We start from the raw sequence: 21,960 nt of genomic DNA, 5'->3' as shown, positions 1-21,960 counted from the left end.
CACAGGGAAAGTTAACCATTACATGACATCACTTCTGCAGTCGGCGGACAAAATTCTTGTGCTGTCCTTGTGCTGTCTTTGCACTTTTCAGCAGACACCGACATCCCGGGGAGAAAAGAGGAACATTTGTATGCCGACCATCGGTACGTGTGTACGGGGCTTTAGACTTACATCTCAAGGATCAGAACATTAGGGGCTATGTGAGATAACAGCCACACACACCTACACAGGTTGAACTGGATGGACTATTGTCTTTATTCAACCTCACCTACTATGTAACTATGTAACTATGAATACTTCATATGCTTTGATTTACATCAAAATGCGGTCACTATCTTTTTGTTTGGCACTTGATGGAATAGGCCTGAATCACCGTCTGTCTGATCCATCTAGAAATGGTCACAGATGAAGCGGACATCCCTTTCCGAGGCCCATCTGTAAGCACAAATAGACTTCCTGACTTCCTAAAAGACTCCATAGCTGCCAGGAACACTCCAATTGCCCGGACCACATGCAAGGCAATTTCGTTCGGATGTTTCGGCCTGGGACACATGGAAGGCAACACAATATGTTCATTCAAATGAAAATCAGAGACAAGCTTTGGGAGGAACGACGGACAGGGGCAAAGAACCACCTTATCTCTGTGAATCACCAAGTAAGGTGAACTACAGGATAACACCGCCAGTTCCGACACCCTCCACGCAAAGGTGATAGCCATCAAAAAGGCCACCTTCTGAGACAGCATAAGCAAGGGAATCTCCCGAAGATTCTCAAAGGGAGGCTTGTGGAGGATAGAAAGCACCCAAACTGAGGTCCCAAGGCGGCAACGGAGACTGCACTGGAGGAGCCAAATGTCGGACACCCGTTGAAGGAAGGTCAAGATCCGAGCCACAGAGATGGAGAGAGGATAAACCCCAAGAGACTCACACCATGCAATGTGCGTCTTCCAAGTACAATGGTAAATGGTAAAGAAGTATATTTTAACAGTGTTGGAATCACCGACTCAGATAAACCTCTATCCATCAGCACCTGGCGTTCAACAGCCAAGCCATCAAAGCCAGCGACTGTAAATTAGGATGGAAGATTGGTCCTTGGGACAGCAGATCTTCCCTGAGAGGAAGCTTCCAAGGAACGTCGGTGACCAGCCACTCCAGATCGGGGTACCAAGCTCGGTGAGACCACTCCGGAGCCACTAAGATGACCAAAATCCCTTCTGCCTTAATCCTATGTAGAAGTCTTGGCAGAAGCTTGAGAGGAGGAAAGGGGTAAATTAGACGATAGTGAATATGAGTTATTGCGCTCAGCAGTATACTCACAATAAAGTGCTAATGCATAAATAACATAAACATATGAACCAATTATTTAAAGGTGAATATTCCAATGAATATAGCAATAATAATAATAATAAACATAGTCCTTGAAAAGTGCTCGGTGCAAACTTTAGGTTCCAGCAGCAAATACAATTGGACTTGATGTGAAATGCCTTCACCAATCACCATACACCCAGTGCTCGGAATAAAATACTTCTTACCAAAAGAAGTTGACCCCTTAGTTATAGGGGGTCATGATCGCAATGTATCTCCACAAGAGCTCCAAATTCTCCTATTACAGTCTTCACATCCAGTGTGTGATAAGCCAGAAGTAAACAGATAACTCCGAGACTCCGGACAACATGTCATAAGAAATAAGGAAACTCCAATAGCGTAATATTGCCATATAAAGAGATTTAATAAAAAGTAATGCACTTACTCCATAGTGGTAAGTAAACGCCACAGTAGTACAAATCGTTCAGCTTCTCCTGGTGGATGGGACGCCGCTTCCGCGTCTGCGTTCCACCTCACCGGAACTCTACGGTCTCACGTATAAATCTCTTTATATGGCAATATTACGCTATTGGAGTTTCCTTATTTCTTATGACATGTTGTCCGGAGTCTCGGAGTTATCTGTTTACTTCTGGCTTATCACACACTGGATGTGAAGACTGTAATAGGAGAATTTGGAGCTCTTGTGGAGATACATTGCGATCATGACCCCCTATAACTAAGGGGTCAACTTCTTTTGGTAAGAAGTATTTTATCCGAGCACTGGGTGTATGGTGATTGGTGAAGGCATTTCACATCAAGTCCAATTGTATTTGCTGCTGGAACCTAAAGTTTGCACCGAGCACTTTTCAAGGACTATGTTTATTATTATAATTATTGCTATATTCATTGGAATATTCACCTTTAAATAATTGGTTCATATGTTTATGTTATTTATGCATTAGCACTTTATTGTGAGTATACTGCTGAGCGCATTAACTCATATTCACTATCACATATTGCGTTTTCACGTTTTCATTGCTGCTCGCTAGAGGAAGAAATTCCCTAATTTTTCACATTTATATATTCATTGTTAAATATCACTCCATTTGCGCAGTTCTTTTTTTCGGTTACACCGAATTTTGTTTCTCTAAATTAGACGATACCAACCCCTTGGGGCCACCAGCGCATCTGTGGCGTCCGCCAGAGGATCCTGTGACCGAATCACAAACCTCTGCACGTTTCTGTTGAGCCGAGACACCAAAAGATCCACCTTGGGTGTGCCCCACTGGAGACACAACTGATGAAACACCTCCGGACGAAGGGCCACTACCCGTGGTACAATGCCTGCCGACTGAGGTAATATTCCAACCCTGGTATGTATAGAGAGGGCTGTAACGAACCGTTCTGCCCACCTTGGAATGCCGGCTACCTCCCAAGCCGCCAGCACACTTCTTGTGCCCCCTTAGTGGTTGACATAAGCCAAGGCCTTGGTATTGTCCGATGGAATGCGCACTGGACATCCCTGAAGATGATCCATCCAATGGTCCAGGCACAGTCTGATCGCTCAGAGTTCCAAGACATTGATCGGTAGTCTGGACTCTTCCAGTGTCCAGATCCCCTGAGCACAATTTTTGCAAAGGATGGCTCCCCAGCCGGACAGGCCAGCATCTGTGGTGATCACTGTCCAAAACAAGAGGAGGAAGGATTTTCCCAGCCGAAGCATGAAGCCACCATATCAGGGACTCCTTCGTTCCCCGGCTCAGCCGGATCTGATTGTCCAGACTGCGGAGTCTTGTCCCATTTGGCCAGAATCTCTCCTTGCAGGGACCTCATATGGAACTGTGCAAACGGAACCGCCTCAAAAGTAGACACCATCAGGCCCAGCACCCGCATGCATGTCCAGAGGGATGACCATCTACTGGACAGCAGGGGACAAGTTGCAACCTGCAATTTCTGGAGTTTGTCCAGAGGAAGGAGCACTCTGGCTAAGGCCGAGTCCAGAGTCAGACCCAGATTGTCCAGCTTTCTGGACGGAACCAGAGCAGACTTCTGAAAATTCAGAATCCAGCCGAACTGCAGAATTCGTATGCTGATTTCCAGGTTTTCCACCAGAGCAGGAGACTCCGCTCCCATAAAGAGGTCATCCAAGTAGCCAAGTATCGCGACCCCATTGGCATAAAAATGCCAGTACCGACGCTAACACCTTTTTGAAGACACGAGGAGCAGAGGCGAGACCAAAGGGTAACGCTACAAACTGATCATGCTCCTCTCCCGCGGCAAAGCAGTGGAAGCGCTGGTGACCGGCACATATTGGAATGTGAAGGTAAGCATCCTTGATGTCGACAGAGGCAAGAAAATCCCCCTGATGCAGGGATGCCACCCCCATGCGAATGGACTCCATCCTGAACTTCTGCACCCGCACAAAGCAGTTCAGCGCCTTGAAGTCCAGGATTGGACGCACCTTGCATTCCTTCCTGGGAAGTGTAAACAGGTTTGAGTATGTAAGGTGGTCCGGGGACAGGCGCAAAAGAAGGAAAGAACCTTGCTGGGGGACAAGAGCGAAAACTCGATCTTGTAGCCAGACCGAATGACTTTGTAGACCCACTTGTCTTGTACGAGGGAAGTCAAAGGGTTGGGAAACCAGCGAAGACGTCCCCCCACCCCCAATATGGGTGAGGATGCACCTTCATGCTGAAGGAGCCTTGGAAAATCCCACTCCCGGCATGCCAGACCAGGTTCGTTTGGATACTCCAGAGGAGACCCTGAAAGGCTTCGAGCCCTTGTCAGTTGACCCTAAGGGACAATAAAAAGTTCTTATGAGCCGAGAAGGAGGGCCCACGTCTAAGGCGAGGTTCTTTGCCCTTAGTAGCCTGCGGAGGAAAAGTATTCTTTCCCCCTGTGTAGCCCCAAAATGGCGATCAGGGGAGATCAGTCAAGGCCTTTTTAGAAGTCTGGTTGCAGACCAGCATTTAAGCCAAAAGACACGCGTAAGGGAATGTTATCCTAGGTTCACACCTATGCGGGCACGAGAGCCCATTCATTTGAATGGGCTGCCATGCTCCACAACACGCAGGAAAGTAGTCCCTGCACTACTTCGGAAATCAAAGCCAGCATGTGAACCGCAAGTACAGAGCAGTTCCCTGTGCGGGTGGCGTGTCAATAAGATTAATGGCATCCGCCCACAGGTCCCACATTTCATTGTGCGGGTTCTGCAGTGGCACCACCCGCACAGGTGTGAACCTAGCGTAACCTGAATACCTTGTTGGGTCACCAGAACAAGCAACCCGATTGGAAAATATCCGAACTATTGCTGTTCTGGGGACAACCTAAAAATTGGATTTTTGTCTTACCGTAAAATCTTTTTCTCTGATGTTCATTGACGGACACAGCTCCAGAATCTTCATGACCATTGGGTTATGCTGCCCCCTACAGGAGTAGGAAACTAGGCAGGAAAAAACTTTACCATGTCTATGGGGCAGTCCCAGGGGATATTCTCCCACTCTCTGCTATAGGCACTCAGTTTTGTCACAAGCAATATCAGAAGAAAAAACAACCCAACTCAATAGAGGGGTGGGTGCTGTGTCCGTCAATGAACATCAGAGAAAGGGATTTTACGGTAAGACAAAAATCCAATTTTCTCTTTCGTTCCTTGATGGACACAGCTCCAGAATCTTCATGACCATTGGGAGGTCCCAAAGCAGTGTTAAACATGAGGGGTGGGAAAAACACAGCAGAAAAAAAATTTCCCAAAGGCTAAACCTAGCCAACCAGGTAACATGGAACTCAACCAGGAACAACTGGAGCTCACCTGGAAAAAAAAAAAAAATAAACCCTCAAAGAGGACCAGGTGCTCTTAAAATTCAGCCTGCAAAACCTTGCAGCCAAAAGCAGCATCCGTAGATGCCAACACATCCACCTTATAAAGCTTTGTGAAAGTGTGCATTGACAACCAGGTGGCCGCCTTGCAAACCTGCATCACTGACGACTGATGACAGAAGGCCCAAGAGGCACTAAGCGTCTGAGTAGAATGCGCCTTAACAGGGAAAGGAGGAACCTGACCCTTGATTGAATAGGCCTGCACCAATGTTTGTCTGAACCATCTGGAAATGGTCCCAGCAGACCCTTTCTGAGGTCCATCCGTGAGGACAAATAGTGAGTCTGATTTCCTAAATGACTCAGTTGTCAGCAATTACACCCTGATCGCAGGAACCACATCCAGAGAATGCAAAGCAATCTCCATAGGATGTTTAGACTTAGGACACAGGGAAGGCAACACAATGTCTTCATTCAGAGGGTAACCAGAAACAACCTTAGAAATGAACGACTTACAAGGACGAAGCACCACTTTATCTCTGTGAACCACCAGATAAGGTGAACGACAAGACAACGCCACCAGCTCCGACACCCTGCGCACAGAAGTAATAGCCACCAAGAAGGCCACCTTTTGGGACAAAGTAAGCAGAGGAATGCTGCAAATATTTTTGAAAGGCGTTTCCCGAAGAACCGACAGCACCAAATTGAGGTCCCACAGAGGCAATGGAGAACGCACTGGCAAATGGCAAACTTACTGAATAAAGGTGCGAACCAAAGAATGCGTAGCCAAAGGACGTTGAAAGGCCGAAACCTGACCCTTGATGGTACCCAAGGCCAGAAGTTGCTCAACACCTCGTTGAAGGAATGTTGAAATCCGAGCCGCAGAAAAGGAGCGGGCCGAAGAATGAAGCCACCAGGTCAGGGACCCTCTCGTACCCCAGCTTAACAGGATCAGAGTGTCTAGAGACTGGATTCTTGTCCCACTTGGCAAGAATCTCTCTTTGCAGAGATCTCGTGTGGAACTGTGCAAACGGAACCGCCTCAAAAGGTAGACACCATCAGGCCCAGCACCTGCATGCAAGTCCTGAGAGATGACCGACTGCTAAACAAGAGCCGAATAGTATCCAGCAGCTTTTGGAGCTCGTCCCTTGGGAGAAACACCCTGGCTGAGGCCGAGTCCAGAGTCAGACCCAGATAGTCCAACTTGGTGTACGGAACCAGAGTAGATATTTGGAAATTCAACTTCCAACCGAACTTCTGCAGAGTTCGCACAGTGATCTCCAAGTTGTCTGATAGAGCAGTCGGAGACTCTGCTTGCAGAAGAAGATTGTCCAGGTACCCCAGTACCACAATCCGCCCCCGCTGGGGCAACAATGCTAACACCATTGCCAAAACTTTTGCGAAAACCGAGGAGCTGAGGCAAGACCAAAGGGTAATGCCAGGAATTGATAATGCTCCTCGCCCATGGCAAAGTGGAGGAATGACCGACATATATTGGAATATGAAGGTAAGCGCCCTTGATATCGATAGAGGCCAGAAGATCCCCTTGACTTAGGAATGCCACTACAGTACAAATGAACTATATGCGGAACTGCAGTACCCTCACAAGGTTCAGAGCTTTGAGGTCCAGGATTGGACGTACCATGCCTTCCTTCCAGGGAACTGTAAAAAGGTTTGAATAAAAACCTTGAAAATGTTCAGATTTTGGAACTGGTACAATCACACCTTGTAGGAGCAAGTCTTGCACCGCCCTGAAGAAACCCCGCAGGCAGTCTGGGGACAAACGCAAGTTGGAAGGATAGAACCCCTTTAGAGGATATGACCGAAACTCGATCTTGTAGCCCGACCGAATCAGCTCGTGGACCCACCTGTCTTGAATCAGGGAGGTCCACGGGTCCAGAGAGAAGCAAAGACATCCCCCCACCCCAGAGACGGGTGAGGGTGCCCCTTCAGGCAGAAGAGAGCTTGTCTGCAGGTCTGGAAGGACCCGCTCTTGGCTTACCAGACTAGGATCTCTTGGAACCTCCGGAGGAGGTCCTAACAGACTTAGATCTCTTGTCTTAAGATCTTGAGGAATGGAAAAAAGGCCACTTATGAGCCGAGAAAAAAGCCCCACGTCTGCGAAGAGACTCCTTGCCCCTGGCAGCCGTGGGAGAAGAGTACTCTTCCCCCCTGTAACGCCCTTAATGATATTATCCAGGGAAGATCCGAACAGAAAATCCCCCACAAAGGGGAGATCAGATAAGGCCTTCTTGGAAGTCTGGTCCGCAGACCAGCATTTCAGCCATATCATGAGCCGAAGGACCACTGCTGTCACAGACAGCCTAAAGACTAATGCCCCATACACACGTGCAGATTATCTGCAGACTTTTGTCTGCAGACTTACCAAAACCATATAATATGAGGTCACACCTAAACACTTTCAATTTGTATGCAATCCGGCAGGCCCTTGCACTACATAGAAAAGGTAAGTCTGCAGACAAAAGTCTGCAGATAATCTGCACGTGTGTATGGGGCATTAGGGAGCAGTATCCAGAGAGGCACCACAGACAAACTGCAACCCCTGGACCAACTGGTCTGCCAGCTCTGCAAAGGCAGGGGGAAGCTGTTCCCCCTCCAGATCCTGGTGCAAAATCCTCGCCCACCCCGTCAAGAGTCTGGGACACCAATGCTATGGTGAACACTGGCCTAAGAAATGAGCCGGCCACAGTAAACATGTGGCTGACCAAAGTCTCGGCTCTCCTGTCAAAGGGATCATTAAAGGCCAGAGACTCCTCCACTGGAATTAGAGTGGATTTATTCAGCCTAAAAACGTGAGAATCCATCACAGGTGGGACTGCCCACTTTTTCAACAGGGACTCCTCAAAGGAATACGGTCTAGCAAAACGCTTAGGCACCACCATATTGCGTTTAGGGCAACCCCATTGACTTGCAAAAATTTTGTCAAAGTAGGCGGGAAAAGGGAATACCTTTGCCGCTTTTGAGGATCTGGGAGTACCAAAAGGGACCGGCGCCATCCTCCCTATCGGAGCACCCAGGGTGCGTGGACGCAGACCCAGCAGGGTGATTCACATCCGCGGCGGCCAGATCAGACTCAGAAACTGTTGAGACAGAGGAGGCAGGTGAAGGCGGGGACGGTTTTTGCTAGTTTGCTTATGCAGGACCAAATTAACTCTGGACACTAAGGACTCCAGGACCGCCTTCATTGCAGACAGAGATGACTGGGACCCAGAGGGCCCCAAAGCCTCTGAGAGGGGATCAGGTGGCAAAATGTGCTCCAGAAACTCCATGAGTTAACCAGGGGAACCACAAAGGGGGAAATGAGAAGCACTGCTATGCGACCCCCCACCGCCATGCTAGCCTGCACCACAGGTCCCAGCACAACCAGCCGCTGCTACAGCAGAGAAAGGGAGAGCAATAAAAGACACCCACAGGAATTCACCATCACCGGACAGGCACTGAGAAAAGCGCCAAATGCTGCACACCATGTGGCGATCGGGAGGAAAGAGGAAGTCCGGGAGTCAGCACTAGGGGAAAAGGAGGGGCTCCCACCGCCTATAAAAACAGCTCCAAAAACATGGCCACCGCTATTTTCAATGGGAAACCACAAGAAAATGGCCATCGGACTACTTAAACATGGCCACCGATTACATAGCCAGCCATCTACCGCAAAATGGCAGCTCCACGCAGCTCTCCATTCCCATACGGGACCTCAAGGGACTAATCTAGCAGGAAGGGGGGCCCTGGCAGGAGCCCCCACCAGGACAACTCCCCCCAAAACCGCTTGTTCGGCTGCCGGCGGCACCCCCCGGCCCCCATCACCTGCTCAACACCCCAAAACAGACCTGGATAGATATGCCTGCCCCATAGGGGGGCGGGTGAAAGCTAGGTGTAGGCAGATAGGGGGTAGTCCACAGGAGACCCCGACATATGGGGGGCACCATGTGGGTGGCAGGAGAACCCGGGGGTCGAATGGTCCCAGGGAGGGGCCCACATCCCCCAAAAGACTACCAGGGGAGAGGGGTGAGACTACTTACCACACCATGGAAATGGGTGGGCACCGCTCCGGACAGACCACAGCTACACTGGAATGGGGGTGCTGTCGGGCAGGAGGCACGCTGGGACTAAGGCCTGGACAGGAACATAAAATAATAAAAGAGGAAAAAGATCAGTTTAAAAATGAAAAAATGCTAGGACCAGGTCCCAGCAAGAAGCTAGGTCCTTACTCCAGATTAGGTAGAATAAAATGGAGTGCCTACAGTACAGAGTGGGGGTATATCCCCTGGGACTGCCCCATAGGCGTGGTAATGTTTTTTCCTGCCTAGTGTCCTACTCGTGTGGGGGGCAGCATAACCCAATGGTCATGAAGATTCTGGACATGCGTCTGTCAATGAACGAAAAAGAAATGTGGAATTTTATTTTACTTTCACTTTTGTTGAAAATGGTAAACAGGAGAAATAGGGAGTGTGAATCTCCCTAACAGTGTAAAAAAAAAATTGCCTTTAGTTATACTTTAAGACTCAACACCCAGACACTAAATGAGAAACTTCCAAGAAGCTCATAAAAAGAATCAGTAAGGCTCCGTTCACACAAAAGCATTCTGAATTGTGGGCGGAATTACCGCGCTTTTAACCACTTGCCGACCGCCGCACGACTATCTACGGCGGCGGTCAGCCCCTCACAGGCAAAGTGACGTAGGTCTACGTCGCTCGCCTGTGAGGGTTTAGGGAGCGAGCGCGCGCCGCCGGAGGCGCGCTCCCGCTCCCGCGTGGTCACGGACCCCCCCGCGCGTGTGACCGGCGGACCAGATCGCCGCCGGCCACTCTGCGATCGGCGGGGGAGAGGGAGAAAGTCAGGCAGCTTGTGTAAACAAGCTGCCTGTCATTCTCCTCTCTGTATGAGAGATGATCACATGGATCTACTATGTAGATCCATTGATCACTCTGCATACAGTTGAAGCCACAGCCAATCACAGTTAGAATCACGCCCCTAGGGACACACACAGCCCCTCCCTCTCAAATAAAGTTAACCCTTTCACTACCAGTGTATTTTTACAGTAACAGTGCATATATATAGCACTGATTACTGTAGAAATGTCACTGGTAACCCCAAAAGTGTCAAAAATGTCAGTCAAGGGTCCGATCTGTCAGCCGCAATGTCGCAGTACCGCAAAAAAAATCGCAGATCGCCGCCATTACGCGTTAAAAAAAAAAACAACAAAAATGACAAAAATCTTTCCCTTTGTTAGTAAACGCAATAACTTTTGCGCAAACCAATCAAAATACGCTTTTTGCGATTTTTTTTACCAAACATAGGTAGCATAAAACAAATTGACTGAAAATATTAAAAAATTTTGATTTTTACATTTTTTTTTGGGGGAATTTCATATAAAAAAAAGGGAAAAATATTGCTATTTTTGCAAAATTTACGCTCTTTTTTTGTTTATAGCGCGTGATCAAAAAATCACACAGGTGATCAAATACCGCCAAAAGAAAGCTCTGTTTGTGGGAAAAAAAGGACGCCAAATTCGTTTAGGTACAGCGTCGCACGACCGCGCAATTGTCCGTTAAAGTCACGCAGTGCCGAATCGCAAAATACCCTCTGGTCGTTTAGCAGCCAAATCCTCCGGGGCTTAAGTGGTTAAAAGGTGCTGTTAAAATGTTAAATCGCACATCAGCGTGCTCAGGTGCCATTAATTTCAATGGTACTTAAAAATGCAGTGCTAGTCTGGCACAATTGTCGCGAGACATGTAGCAGAATACATATTGGCCTAAATTTATGAAGTAATTTATGTTTTTCTATTTTTTTTTTTTCAAAATTGTAGGTCTTTTTTTGTTAATAGAGCAAAAAATAAATGCAGTGGTGATCAAATACCATCAAAAGAAAGCTCTGTTTGTGGGAAAAAAATTACAATTAATTTTATTTGAGTACAGTGTTGCATAACCAGTTATGCAAGTAATTGTCAGTTAAAGTAATGCAGGTCCAGTGGTTAACCATCTGTGTCCCATTGGGGAGATTTACCTTCACTTCTTGTCCCACATCTAAAATAGAAAGTGATAGGAAATCCCTGCAAATTAAGGGAAACGTTTGGGCCCCCCAGGTCATCAAAAGTATTGTCCCCATTGGAAGATTCCTCCTCTATTACGGTTATGAAGACAACCTATAATTTAGGATTTTATTTTACTTTCACTTATAAAGATTAACAGGACAAATAGTAGGGATGAATCTCCATAATGGCAGTACAGACAGCAAAAAAAAAAAAAAAAAGAAACCGGTGTTCTAATCCATCTCCACTTCATCCTAAAAAAAAAAAAAAAAAAAACAATGTTGCATATAGTTATACTTTAGGCTGGGTATACATGGAGTTTTTTTTTTTTTTTTTTTTTAAACGAAAAAAATTTACAGATCCCCGCAGCAACACAATGTTGATGCAGGGATCTCTTCTGCGGTGTCTTTGTATTTTGACAGCAGGGACAAGTCGTCCCCCCCCACACACCCCCCACCTCAAAATACACAGATCCGCACAGGCTGCAAGTGCTGACCAAATGCTGGTTTCCCAGCATGACCGGCTTTTTGACTGTTGAACAGAAAGAGGTACATTCATACCGAAAGTTGGCCAGTTATTGCTAAACCAGCTGACTTTCGGTAAGTTTATACCAAACTTAAGGTTTGTCACTTTCTCACACAAAATTTGACAATGTATATTTCCTAATAGTGGCACATACATCTGTTAATTCCATTTTAATGTATTGTACATTTGATTGCACATTTAAAAAAAAAAACTATAAAACCAAATATAAATGAAATTAGCAAACCAGTCCTTTTTACAAGTGTGAGCTATCCATCTATGAATGTATGACCTTTTTTTTTTTTTGATTTGCCACGCCTGAACCTTTGAAATGTACCTTCGACAAAGAAACCTGGATTTGCAGAATCTGCCTATTCTAGTGTGGATTAGAAATCTTACCTGGATATTTTCTAGCTGATATTCTAAGTCACTTCTCTCTGTTTTCAGCAAGTCTGCACGATCCAGGGCTTCCTGAAGTCCTTGAGTCAAACGGAAGATGTGATTCTTCTGAAGATCCATTTGTTGTTGTAACTTGGCTTGCTACTCCCCATAAAACAGGACATTTAATTAGAAAGAAAATTGAAGTTGGAAGATGGAAGTTTGCCTCTGCCACCAATAAAATTTACAATATTATGTAACACAATAAGAACACACACACATTGTGGAGGTGGTACCCATTGTGCAAATAAACAGACATTAGTGCTGCATGTGCAGCAGTGCTAGTGACTTCCATGCCACGCAAGTACACTTAGCATTACATTATCAAACAATGTTAACTAAAAAAGGCATATATTTATACCTCACAACTTTTGAACTTGACAAAAAAAAAGAAACATTTTTGAAGGGGCATAAAGTGGTGTTAAAAATTGGAAGGGGCAAAAAGTGGGCATGAAGATATGGGTGCGGTTTAAAGACATACCTGCAGCAGCTTTGACAAGTATCATACCTGGCGCCGGAAGATTTATCATATCATTAAGGATAAAAGCACATGCAAGAAGGTATTGGTATTTAAAGTGGTTGTAGAGTCATAGAAGGATTACTACCAGTCCATCTATTCTTCCAAGCTATACTACACAGTGTAAATGTTTGTATAAAATGATGCTGCTAAATATCTTATTTTAGATCGTTTCTGTTCGGTTACTTGACCTCTGGCCGCTCTCCTCCCCCCCCCCCATTTAAGTGCTACAGCAGGAGGAGCTAAGATCCCCTCTGACATCAGCCGTCCCACTGTAGCCCTTAGATTGGGGGGGGGGGGGGGGGACAATGGCCGGAGGTCACTTGACAGAACAGAAACGATCTGAACTAAAGTATTTAGCGGCATCATTTTATACAAACATTTACACTGTGTACTATAGCTTGGTAGAACTGAGGGACAGGCAGTAATCCTTCTCTGACTTTACTGGCAGCTACTAATAGCGGCAGGAGGGGAGGGGCCGGGAGGAGATTGCTCAAACACAGAAGCGGACAGGAAAGGAGGGGGGAGAGAGGAGAGCAGCGGGATAATGGGAGGCATGTAAACTGACCACAGTATCATGGTTTAGCAGCCATTATTTCCGTGGTCAGAACACTAAGGGGACCAGGCAGGATCAACCAGGTTTTTTACAGCATAGAAAGGGGAAGCACAAGCACTATGCTGTTGAAAGCGGAGATCCACCCAAAAGTGGATCTTCCACTTTAAGCACTCCTCATCCCCTTACATTGCACATTTGGCATGTACGTTTTTTTTGGGGGGGAGCGGGTACCTAGTTTTGACGGGTACCCAGCTCTCACTTTCGCTTGGGCCACCTAAGCAACTCGAGAAGAAGTTCTCCTCTTCCCCCTCCCTCCCTGCAAGATTGCCTGGCCACTGAGGAGGCGCAGCGCAAATCGCACATGGGCAGTGCGCACCCCGCAGTGAAGCCGCAAGCTGTCACAGCCAGATGCTCACACTTGTGATGCCAGTGCCGGAGAGAGGCAGGAGAGAAGCGAGAGACAGGAGCGGGGCTTTGAGTGGCCGCATCGCTGGATCGTGGGACAGGTGAGTGTGTGTTTAATAAAAGGCAGCAGCTACACTTTTTGTAGCTGCTGACTTTTAATAAACTTAAAAAGACTGGAACTCCGCTTCGACCTGCTTTAAAGGAACAGGAATTTTTTTTTAAGTTTACAAACTCTTTCTTGAAAATTGTTCATGTATTTGCCGAGCTAGCTACAATTTGTACATTCTATTTATAGTGCGACAACCCAAAAGCTTTTGCAAACAATTCAGTGAAACACAAATTATACTGCAAACATAGTTGTCATAAAAATATTTTGAAGACATCATTTGATTTGACACCGACTTTTCTGCATAGTACTGCAACCCTGTTGAGCCTACTCACTGTATGCATAGCACACATATATCATAGTCCATTTACCCAAGAAAAAGGCATTAATGACTGGGCCACAGTGAAGAGTCTTAAAAGCATGTACACACCTCTGCAAACTCATTTTTTAAAAATGAAACTGTTCAATTACTTATGCTTTTCTGAACACAGCCTGACTTAAAGAACTTCAGGAGCATATAGTGTACTTAGAGTGCAGTGGTCAGGAGTATCTCATAAAACCCAGTGTCCAAAGTACAGTGGTCAGGAGTATGGAATTTACAAGAAGTACAAGTGTATCATACAAGACCAAGGAGTGCATAATGCACAGGGCACAAAGGTCAGGAGTGCATAATGCACAGAGCACAAAGGTCAGGAGTGCATAATGCACAGGGCACAAATGTCAGGAGTGCATGTCGCACAGAGTGATGGGGTGAGGAGTGCATATCGCAGAGTGATGGGGTCCGGAGTGCATATGGTCCGGAGTGCATATCGCACAGAGTGCAGGGGACAGGATAGCATATCGCACAGAGTGCAGGGGTCAGGAGCGCATATCGCACAGAGTGCAGGGGTCAGGAGCGCATATCGCACAGAGTGCAGGGGTCAGGAGCGCTTATCGCACAGAGTGCAGGGGTCAGGAGCGCTTATCGCACAGAGTGCAGGGGTCAGGAGCGCTTATCGCACAGAGTGCAGGGGTCAGGAGCGCTTATCGCACAGAGTGCAGGGGTCAGGAGCGCTTATCGCACAGAGTGCAGGGGTCAGGAGCGCTTAACGCACAGAGTGCAGGGGTCAGGAGCGCATATCGCACAGAGTGCAGGGATCAGGAGCGCATATCGCACAGAGTGCAGGGGTCAGGAGCGCATATCGCACAGAGTGCAGGGGTCAGGAGCGCATATCGCACAGAGTGCAGGGGTCAGGAGCGCATATCGCACAGAGTGCAGGGGTTAGGAGCGCATATCGCACAGAGTGCAGGAGCGCATATCGCACAGAGTGCAGGGGTCAGGAGCGCATATCGCACAGAGTGCAGGGGTCAGGAGCGCATATCGCACAGAGTGCAGGGGTCAGGAGCGCATATCGCACAGATTGCATGGGTCAGCAGTGCATATTGCACAGAGTGCAGGGGTCAGGAGTGTTTTATGCACAAAGTTCAGGGTCAGGAATGCATAATGCACAAAGTACAGGAGTTAGGAGTACATAACACAGGTTAGTGTACAGAGTACAACTACAAACCCCTCCCACCCAAACACAGATCTCCTCCACTGCCCCAGTTTCCCACTGTACAAAATCCTCTCCCAACCCCACCAGAACATACACCCTCCTTTCCAAACAGTACTGACCCCCATCCAGTACAGGCCCTGCTTTCTCCCTACCAGTAAAGAGCTTCCCCCCTTTCCCACTAGTACAGACCCGCTCCCTCCTCACCAGTACAGACTCCCCTTCCTGCAGTAAAAACCTCCCCCCTCCCAACCAGTACATACGTGCCCCTTCAATGCAGGCCTCCCACCTCCAGTACAGATCTCTTTTCTTTACTATCAGTACAGGCAGTTCCCCCTTTGCCTCACTCAACTGATGCAATGCAGAGATGGAGCTGAGGAAGAGCTTCCCTCAGCTTTACATAACCAGTTCATATACAAAATTCTGCTGTCCACTTATTTATATAAAATCAGGGGCAGAGCCTTTGCTGAACACAGCCCTTGTGTACGGGACAGCGAAGTAGGGTAGTTTGCTTGTTTTGACAATTCATACAGTACAGAAACTTCACCAGTGTAAAAAAAGAACTAAGGCACTTTCACATAAATGTTTAGTGCCGGGTCATACTTGTGCGATGCGGGAAGGCTGCGAATTCGCAGCCTGTTCCCGCATCGCAAGCGCACATCTGGCAGTTCACACTGCCATATGCGATACGCTGGGGGTGTCAATGAAATTTTAACGACACCCCCAGTTTGATCGCATATCGCAGTGCGATCTGACAGTTCGCACAGGATCAGATCGCACAAGTGTGAACCACTGTGCGATCCGATCCTGATGCGGCTGAAAAAATGCCTCATGTGCAACTTTTGTGCGGGTGCAGTGCGAATTTAGCCATACAAAGCGTATGGCTGAATTCGCAGTGCACATCCGATCGCATGTAATGAAGGAGCAGTGCACTTAGTCTGAATCCATCTGTCAGTTTTCCAGACAAATCCAGACTGAACCACATTGTATGTCTATGGATAGGTGGGTGTAAACAGACATAAGTCCGTTTTCATTCCCTTACACCCATATGTCTGCAGAAAGACAGAAAATGTTTGCCTTTTGTTTTTTGGGGACATAAATTGATGTCATTCGTTTACATCCATTTTAGGTAAGAAATCTTTTTTGTTCATACTTTTATCCTCCTATTACTAATTTCTTCAACAACTAAAAAAAATTGGATTTTTGTCTTACCATAAAATCCTTTTCTCTGATGTTCATTGACGGATGCAGTCTCTGATCTTCATATCAGTAGGGTTATACTGCCCCCTACAGGAGTAGGACACTAGGCAGAAAAAAGTTCTGGCTACGCCTATGGGCAGTCACAGGGGGTATACCCTCTCTCCCTGCTAAAGGATATGTCAGTTTTGTACCAAAGCAGTGTCAGAGAAAATAATACCAACCCAACTCAAATAGAGGGGCGGGTACTGCGGTCGTCAATAATCATCAGAGAAAAGGATTATAAGGTAAAAGAAAAATTCAATTTTCTTTATCGTTCATTTACGGACGCAGTCTCTGATCTTAATATCATTAGGGACGTCCCAAAGCAGTGCCATAAAAATGAGGGGTGGGAACAGCAGAAAAATAGTTCCCCAAGGCTAAACCATAGCCAACCAGGCAACATAGGACTCATCAGAACCACAAGATGAGACCCACCTAAAAAAACCTCAAACACCCTCAAAGGAGACTAAAACACCCTTAAACAGCAACCTGCAAAACTTTACAGACAAAAGAGGCATCTGCAGATGCCAGCACATCCACCTTGTAAAACTTTGTGAAAGTGTGAACAGACGACCAGTTAGCCGCCTTGCAAATCTGAAGCACAGATGATTGATGGCGAAAAGCCCAGGAAGCCCAAGTGGCCGAGTAGAATGCACCCTAACAGGGAAAGGTGGAACCTGACCTTTAATCAAATAAGCCTGCACAACTGTCTGTCTGATCCACCTGGAAATAGTCACAGCAGACGCCGGCAGCCCTTTCCTTGGGCCATCAGTGAGTACAAAGAGCGAATCTGACTTTCGAAAAGACTCAGTAGTCGCCAAGTACACCCTGAGTGCCCGAACCACATCCAAAGTATGTAATGCAATTTCCTTAGGATGTTTAGGCTTAGGACACAAAGAGGGTAACACTATGTCCTCATCTAAGTGAAAATTGGAAACCACGTTCGGAAGGAAGGTTGGATCCGGACGAAGTACCATTTTATCCCTGTGAACCACCAGTTAAGGAGAACGACAGGACAACGCCGCCAGTTCCGACACCCTGCGCTCAGAAGAAATAGCCACCAAGAAGGCCATCTTCTGGGATAAGGTAAGCAGAGGAATCTCCCGAATACTTTCAAAAGGAGGTTTCTGGAGAACCGACAGCACCAAATTAGGGGTCCCAAGGTGGCAACGGAGGTCGTACCGGAGGTGCCAAGTGTCGCACCCCCTGGATGAAGCTACGCACCAGGGAATGGGAGGCTAGTGGCCGTTGGAAGAAAATTGGCAAGGCCGAAAACTGACCCTTGATAGTACTCAAGGCTAACTTTTGAACAACTCCACGTTGAAGGAAAGCCAAGATCCGAGCCACCGAGTAAGAGTGAGGGGCAACCCCAAGAGACTCACACCACGCAATATACGACTTCCATGTACGATGATAGATCTTCCTAGAAGTCGCTTTTCTCACTTTAGGCAGAGTAGGAATCACTGAAGCAGACAGCCTCCTGTCATTCATCACCTGGCTTTCAACAGCCAAGCCGTCAAAGCCAGTGACTGTAAAGCAGGATGGAAGATTGGCCCTTGAGACACTAGATCCTCCCTGTGAGGAAGTCTCCAAGGAGCGTCTGCGACTAGCCTATCAGGTCAGCGTACCAAGCTCGGTGAGGCCAGTCCGAAGCCACAAGAATATTCAGAATCCCTTCTGCCTCGATCCTGCGAAGAAGTCTTGGCAGCAACTTCAGAGGAGGAAAGGCATATATCAGCTGATACTGACCCTACGGGGCCACCAGCGTGTCCGTGGCGTCTGCCAGAGGGTCCCGGGAGATGGCCACAAACCTTTGCACTTTTCTGTTGATCCGAGACGCCAACAGATCTACATCTGGACTGCCCCAACGAAGGCACAACTGCTGGAACACCTCCAAAAGGATCAATCCCCTTGATCCAAGGTCTGTCGACTAAGGAAATCTGCCTGCCAATTTTCCACTCATGGAATGTGAACAGCGGAGAGAGCTGGAACAAAGGGTTCTGCCCATCGGAGGATGCTGGGCAGTTCCAAGGCCACAAGAACACTTTTGGTGCCCCCTTGATGATTGACATAAGCCACTGCTGTGGCATTGTCCAATTGAATACGCACTGGACAACCATAAAGGTACTTGGTCCAGTGGACTAGGACTAGGCAAAGCCTAATCGCTCTCATTTCCAGTACATTTATCGGTAACCTGGATTCTTCCAGGGACCAGACTCCTTGAGCAAAAAACCTGCCGAGAACCCCTTCCCCACCCGGACAGACTGGCATCCGTAGTGAAAATTGTCCAATATAGAGGAAGGAAGGATTTTCCTTGTTTTAGCGCCGAGGACCAAAGCCACCATATCAGGGACTCCCTGGTCACCTGGCTCAGCTGGATCTGATTGTCCAGGGAATTTGGATTATTGTTCCATTTGAGAAGAATTTTCTTCTAGAGGATTCTCATGTGGAATTGTGCAAAGGAGACCGCCTTGAAGGACGACACCATCAGTCCCAGAACTCTCATACAGGTCCGAAGGGACGACCATTTTCTGGACAGCAATATCTGAATCGCAGTCTGAAGTTTTTGGAGTTTTTACGGAGGAAGAAACACCCTGGCTGAGGATGAGTCCAAAGTCAGTCCCAGATAGTCCAGTCTCATGGAAAGGACCAAGGGACGACTTCTGAAGGTTCAGAATCGACCCAAACTCCTCCAGAGTTCTCATGGTAATCTCCAAATTTGTCACCAGCACCGTTGGAGACTCTGCACGGAGAAGCATATCGTCCAGGTAATCCAGGACAGATATCCCCCGCTGTCGTAACAGCGCCAGGATCGAAACCAACACCTTTGTGAAGACCCGAGGACTAGAGACGAGACCAAAGGGTAACGCCACAAACTGATAATGATCCTCTCCCACGGCAAAGCACAGAAACCGTTGATGTCCTGCTACATATTGGGATGTGAAGGTAGAAATCTTTGATGTCTATGGAGGCCAGGAAATCCCCCTAATGTAGGGAAGCCACCACAGCATTAATGGATTCCATCTTGAATTTTTTAACACACACGAAGCAATTCAGTGCCTTCAGGTCCAGGATTGGACGCACCTTGCCATCCTTCCTGGGGACCGTAAACAGGTTTGAATAAAAGCCCTGAAAATGTTCCGAACACGGAACCGGAACTATTACCCCCTGCTGTACCAGGTCCTGTACCGCCGCAAAGAGAGCCTGTAGGCGATCCGGGGACAGTCTCACATTGGAAGGGAAGAACCTTACCGGTAGGACGGATTGAAACTCGATCTTGTATCCGGACCATATGACCTCATGAACCTATTTGTCTTCTATCCAGGCTAGCCACAGGTCCGGGAACCGGCAAAGACGTCCCCCCACAACAGATACGGGTGAGGGCGCACCTTCAGGCCGAAGGGGCCTTGTCCTCCCTCAGGTTTGGAGAAACTCGATTTAGTTTGCCAGACCAGGGTCGCTTGGAACCACCCGAGGGGGCCTTGAAGGACTTTGCCTTATCAACTGATCCTGAGGTCAGGATCTTATGTACTGAAAAGGAGGGGCCCCGTCTGCAGCGCGGGTCCTTACCCTTGGTAGCCTATAGGAGAAAGGTACTCTTATCCCCTGTGAGACCGTTGATAATGTCACCCAGGGTAGCCCCAAACAGTCGATCTCCTTGAAAAGGCAGATCAGTCAAGGCATTCTTTGAGGTCTAATCCGCAGACCAGCACTTTAGCCAAAGTTTACGCCGGAGGACCACTGCCGAAACGGACAGTCGGCCAAAAATTGGAGCAGTATCCAGCGAGGCATCGCAAACAAATTGCAGGCCCTGTACCAACTGTTCCAATAGCTCCACAAAGGCAGGTGGAAGTGGTTTCCCCCCCAAGTCACGGCATAGCAACTTAGCTCATTCAGTCAAGGTTTGCAAGACACGGGAAACTAAAGACACCAGTCTTAGTGCAGACCCTGCCAGGGAGTACATATTGCAGGCCACAGACTCCGCCTTTCTACTCACCGGATCCTTAATGGATGGGGAATTCTCCACTGGGATCATTGTAACTTTATTCAGTCTTGAGACCGGAGGTCTTTTTTATGCATGTTATCAAAATATGCGGGAAAGGGAAAAAACCTTTGCCGCTCTGGATGGCTTGTGAGTGCCAAACGTAACCTGTGCCTCATTCACAGTCGCAGCTGCATCCTCCACTTTTAGGGGCTCACGCACAGATACAACCAGTGCGTCCACCAGCCTTCTTGCGCGGTGGCGGAGGTAGAGATGTCATCCTCACCATCAGAGGAGACAGGGAGCGAGGTAGTAGACCCGGCAGGGTGACCCGAGTCTGCGGCGGCTGAATCAGATTCAGAATCTGACATATCAGATGAGGCAGGGGTAGGGTGTTTTTTTGGCACCTCACTCTTTAACCACTTAAGCCCCGGAAGATTTTACCCCCTTCCTGACCAGGGCCTATTTTGCGATTCGGCACTGCATGACTTTAACGGACAATTGCGCGGTCGTGCGACACTGTACCTAAACGAATTTTACGTCCTTTTTTTCCCACAAACAGAGCTTTCTTTTGGTGGTATTTGATCACCTGTGCGATTTTTTGATCATGCGCTATAAACAAAAAAAGAGCTTCAATTTTGCAAAAAATAACAATATTTTTCACATTTTTTTTATATGAAATTCCCCAAAAAAAAAATGTAAAAATCAAAATTTTCTAACATTTTAGGCCAATTTGTTTTATGCTACATATTTTTGGTAAAAAAAAAAAAAAAATCGCCAAAAGCGTATTTTGATTGGTTTGCGCAAAAGTTATTGCGTTTACTAACCAAGGGAAAGATTTTTGTCATTTTTTCTTTTAACGCGTAATGGCGGCGATCTGCGATTTTTTTTGCGGGACTGCCAAATTGCGGCGGACAGATCGGACCCTTGACTGACATTTTTGACACTTTTGGGGTTACCAGTGACATTACTACAGTAATCAGTGCTATACATATGCACTGTTACTGTAAAAATGACACTGGCAGTGAAGGGGTTAACTTTTTTTGAGAGGGAGGGGTTAAGTGTGTCCCTAGGGGCGTGTTTCTAACTGTGATTGGCTGTGGCTTGAGCTGTAAGAGCAGTGATCAACGGTCCTACATAGTAGAACTGTATGATCACTATTCTTACACAGGGGAGAATGACAGGTGGCTTTGTTTACATTAGCCGCCTGCCTTTCTCCCGGTGTAACGGACGTTCCCGAGTGCCCGGCGGACATCGGGTACGCCGGGCAAGCGCGGGGGGGGGATGGGGGGTCCGTGACCCCTACGTCACTTTGCCTGTGAGGAGCTGACCGCCGCAGTATATGTACTTTCGGCGGTCGGCAAGTGGTTAAAGACCACCTCCACCTGGGACACAAAGGATTCCAGGACCGCTGAAAGTGCATTTATGGATAGCTGGGATCCAGAGGGCCCTGCGGCCTCCTTGAGGGGGTCAGGTGGGGACACTTGTTTTGCAGGGTCC

At 47.5% G+C, this 21,960-nt stretch overlaps 1 protein-coding gene across 5 annotated transcripts in view; it reads right to left on the bottom strand.

Moving 5' to 3' along the window:
- The window catches only part of CIT (citron rho-interacting serine/threonine kinase), a 429,539-nt gene that overhangs the window by 143,259 nt on the left and 264,320 nt on the right, over positions 1-21,960 (bottom strand). For all 5 annotated transcript variants that reach the window (XM_082258872.1, XM_082258873.1, XM_082258874.1 and 2 more), the window contains one exon: positions 12,085-12,225. In XM_082258872.1, coding sequence (XP_082114998.1) covers positions 12,085-12,225 — 141 coding nt within the window. The remainder of the gene's footprint in view (positions 1-12,084; positions 12,226-21,960) is intronic.

This window comes from Pelophylax lessonae (genome assembly GCF_965119305.1).
Source record: "Pelophylax lessonae genome assembly, chromosome: 1".
NCBI classification, from domain to species: domain Eukaryota; kingdom Metazoa; phylum Chordata; class Amphibia; order Anura; family Ranidae; genus Pelophylax; species Pelophylax lessonae.
Note: the sequence above shows the minus strand (reverse complement) of the source record. Positions and strands in the feature narration are given on the sequence as shown.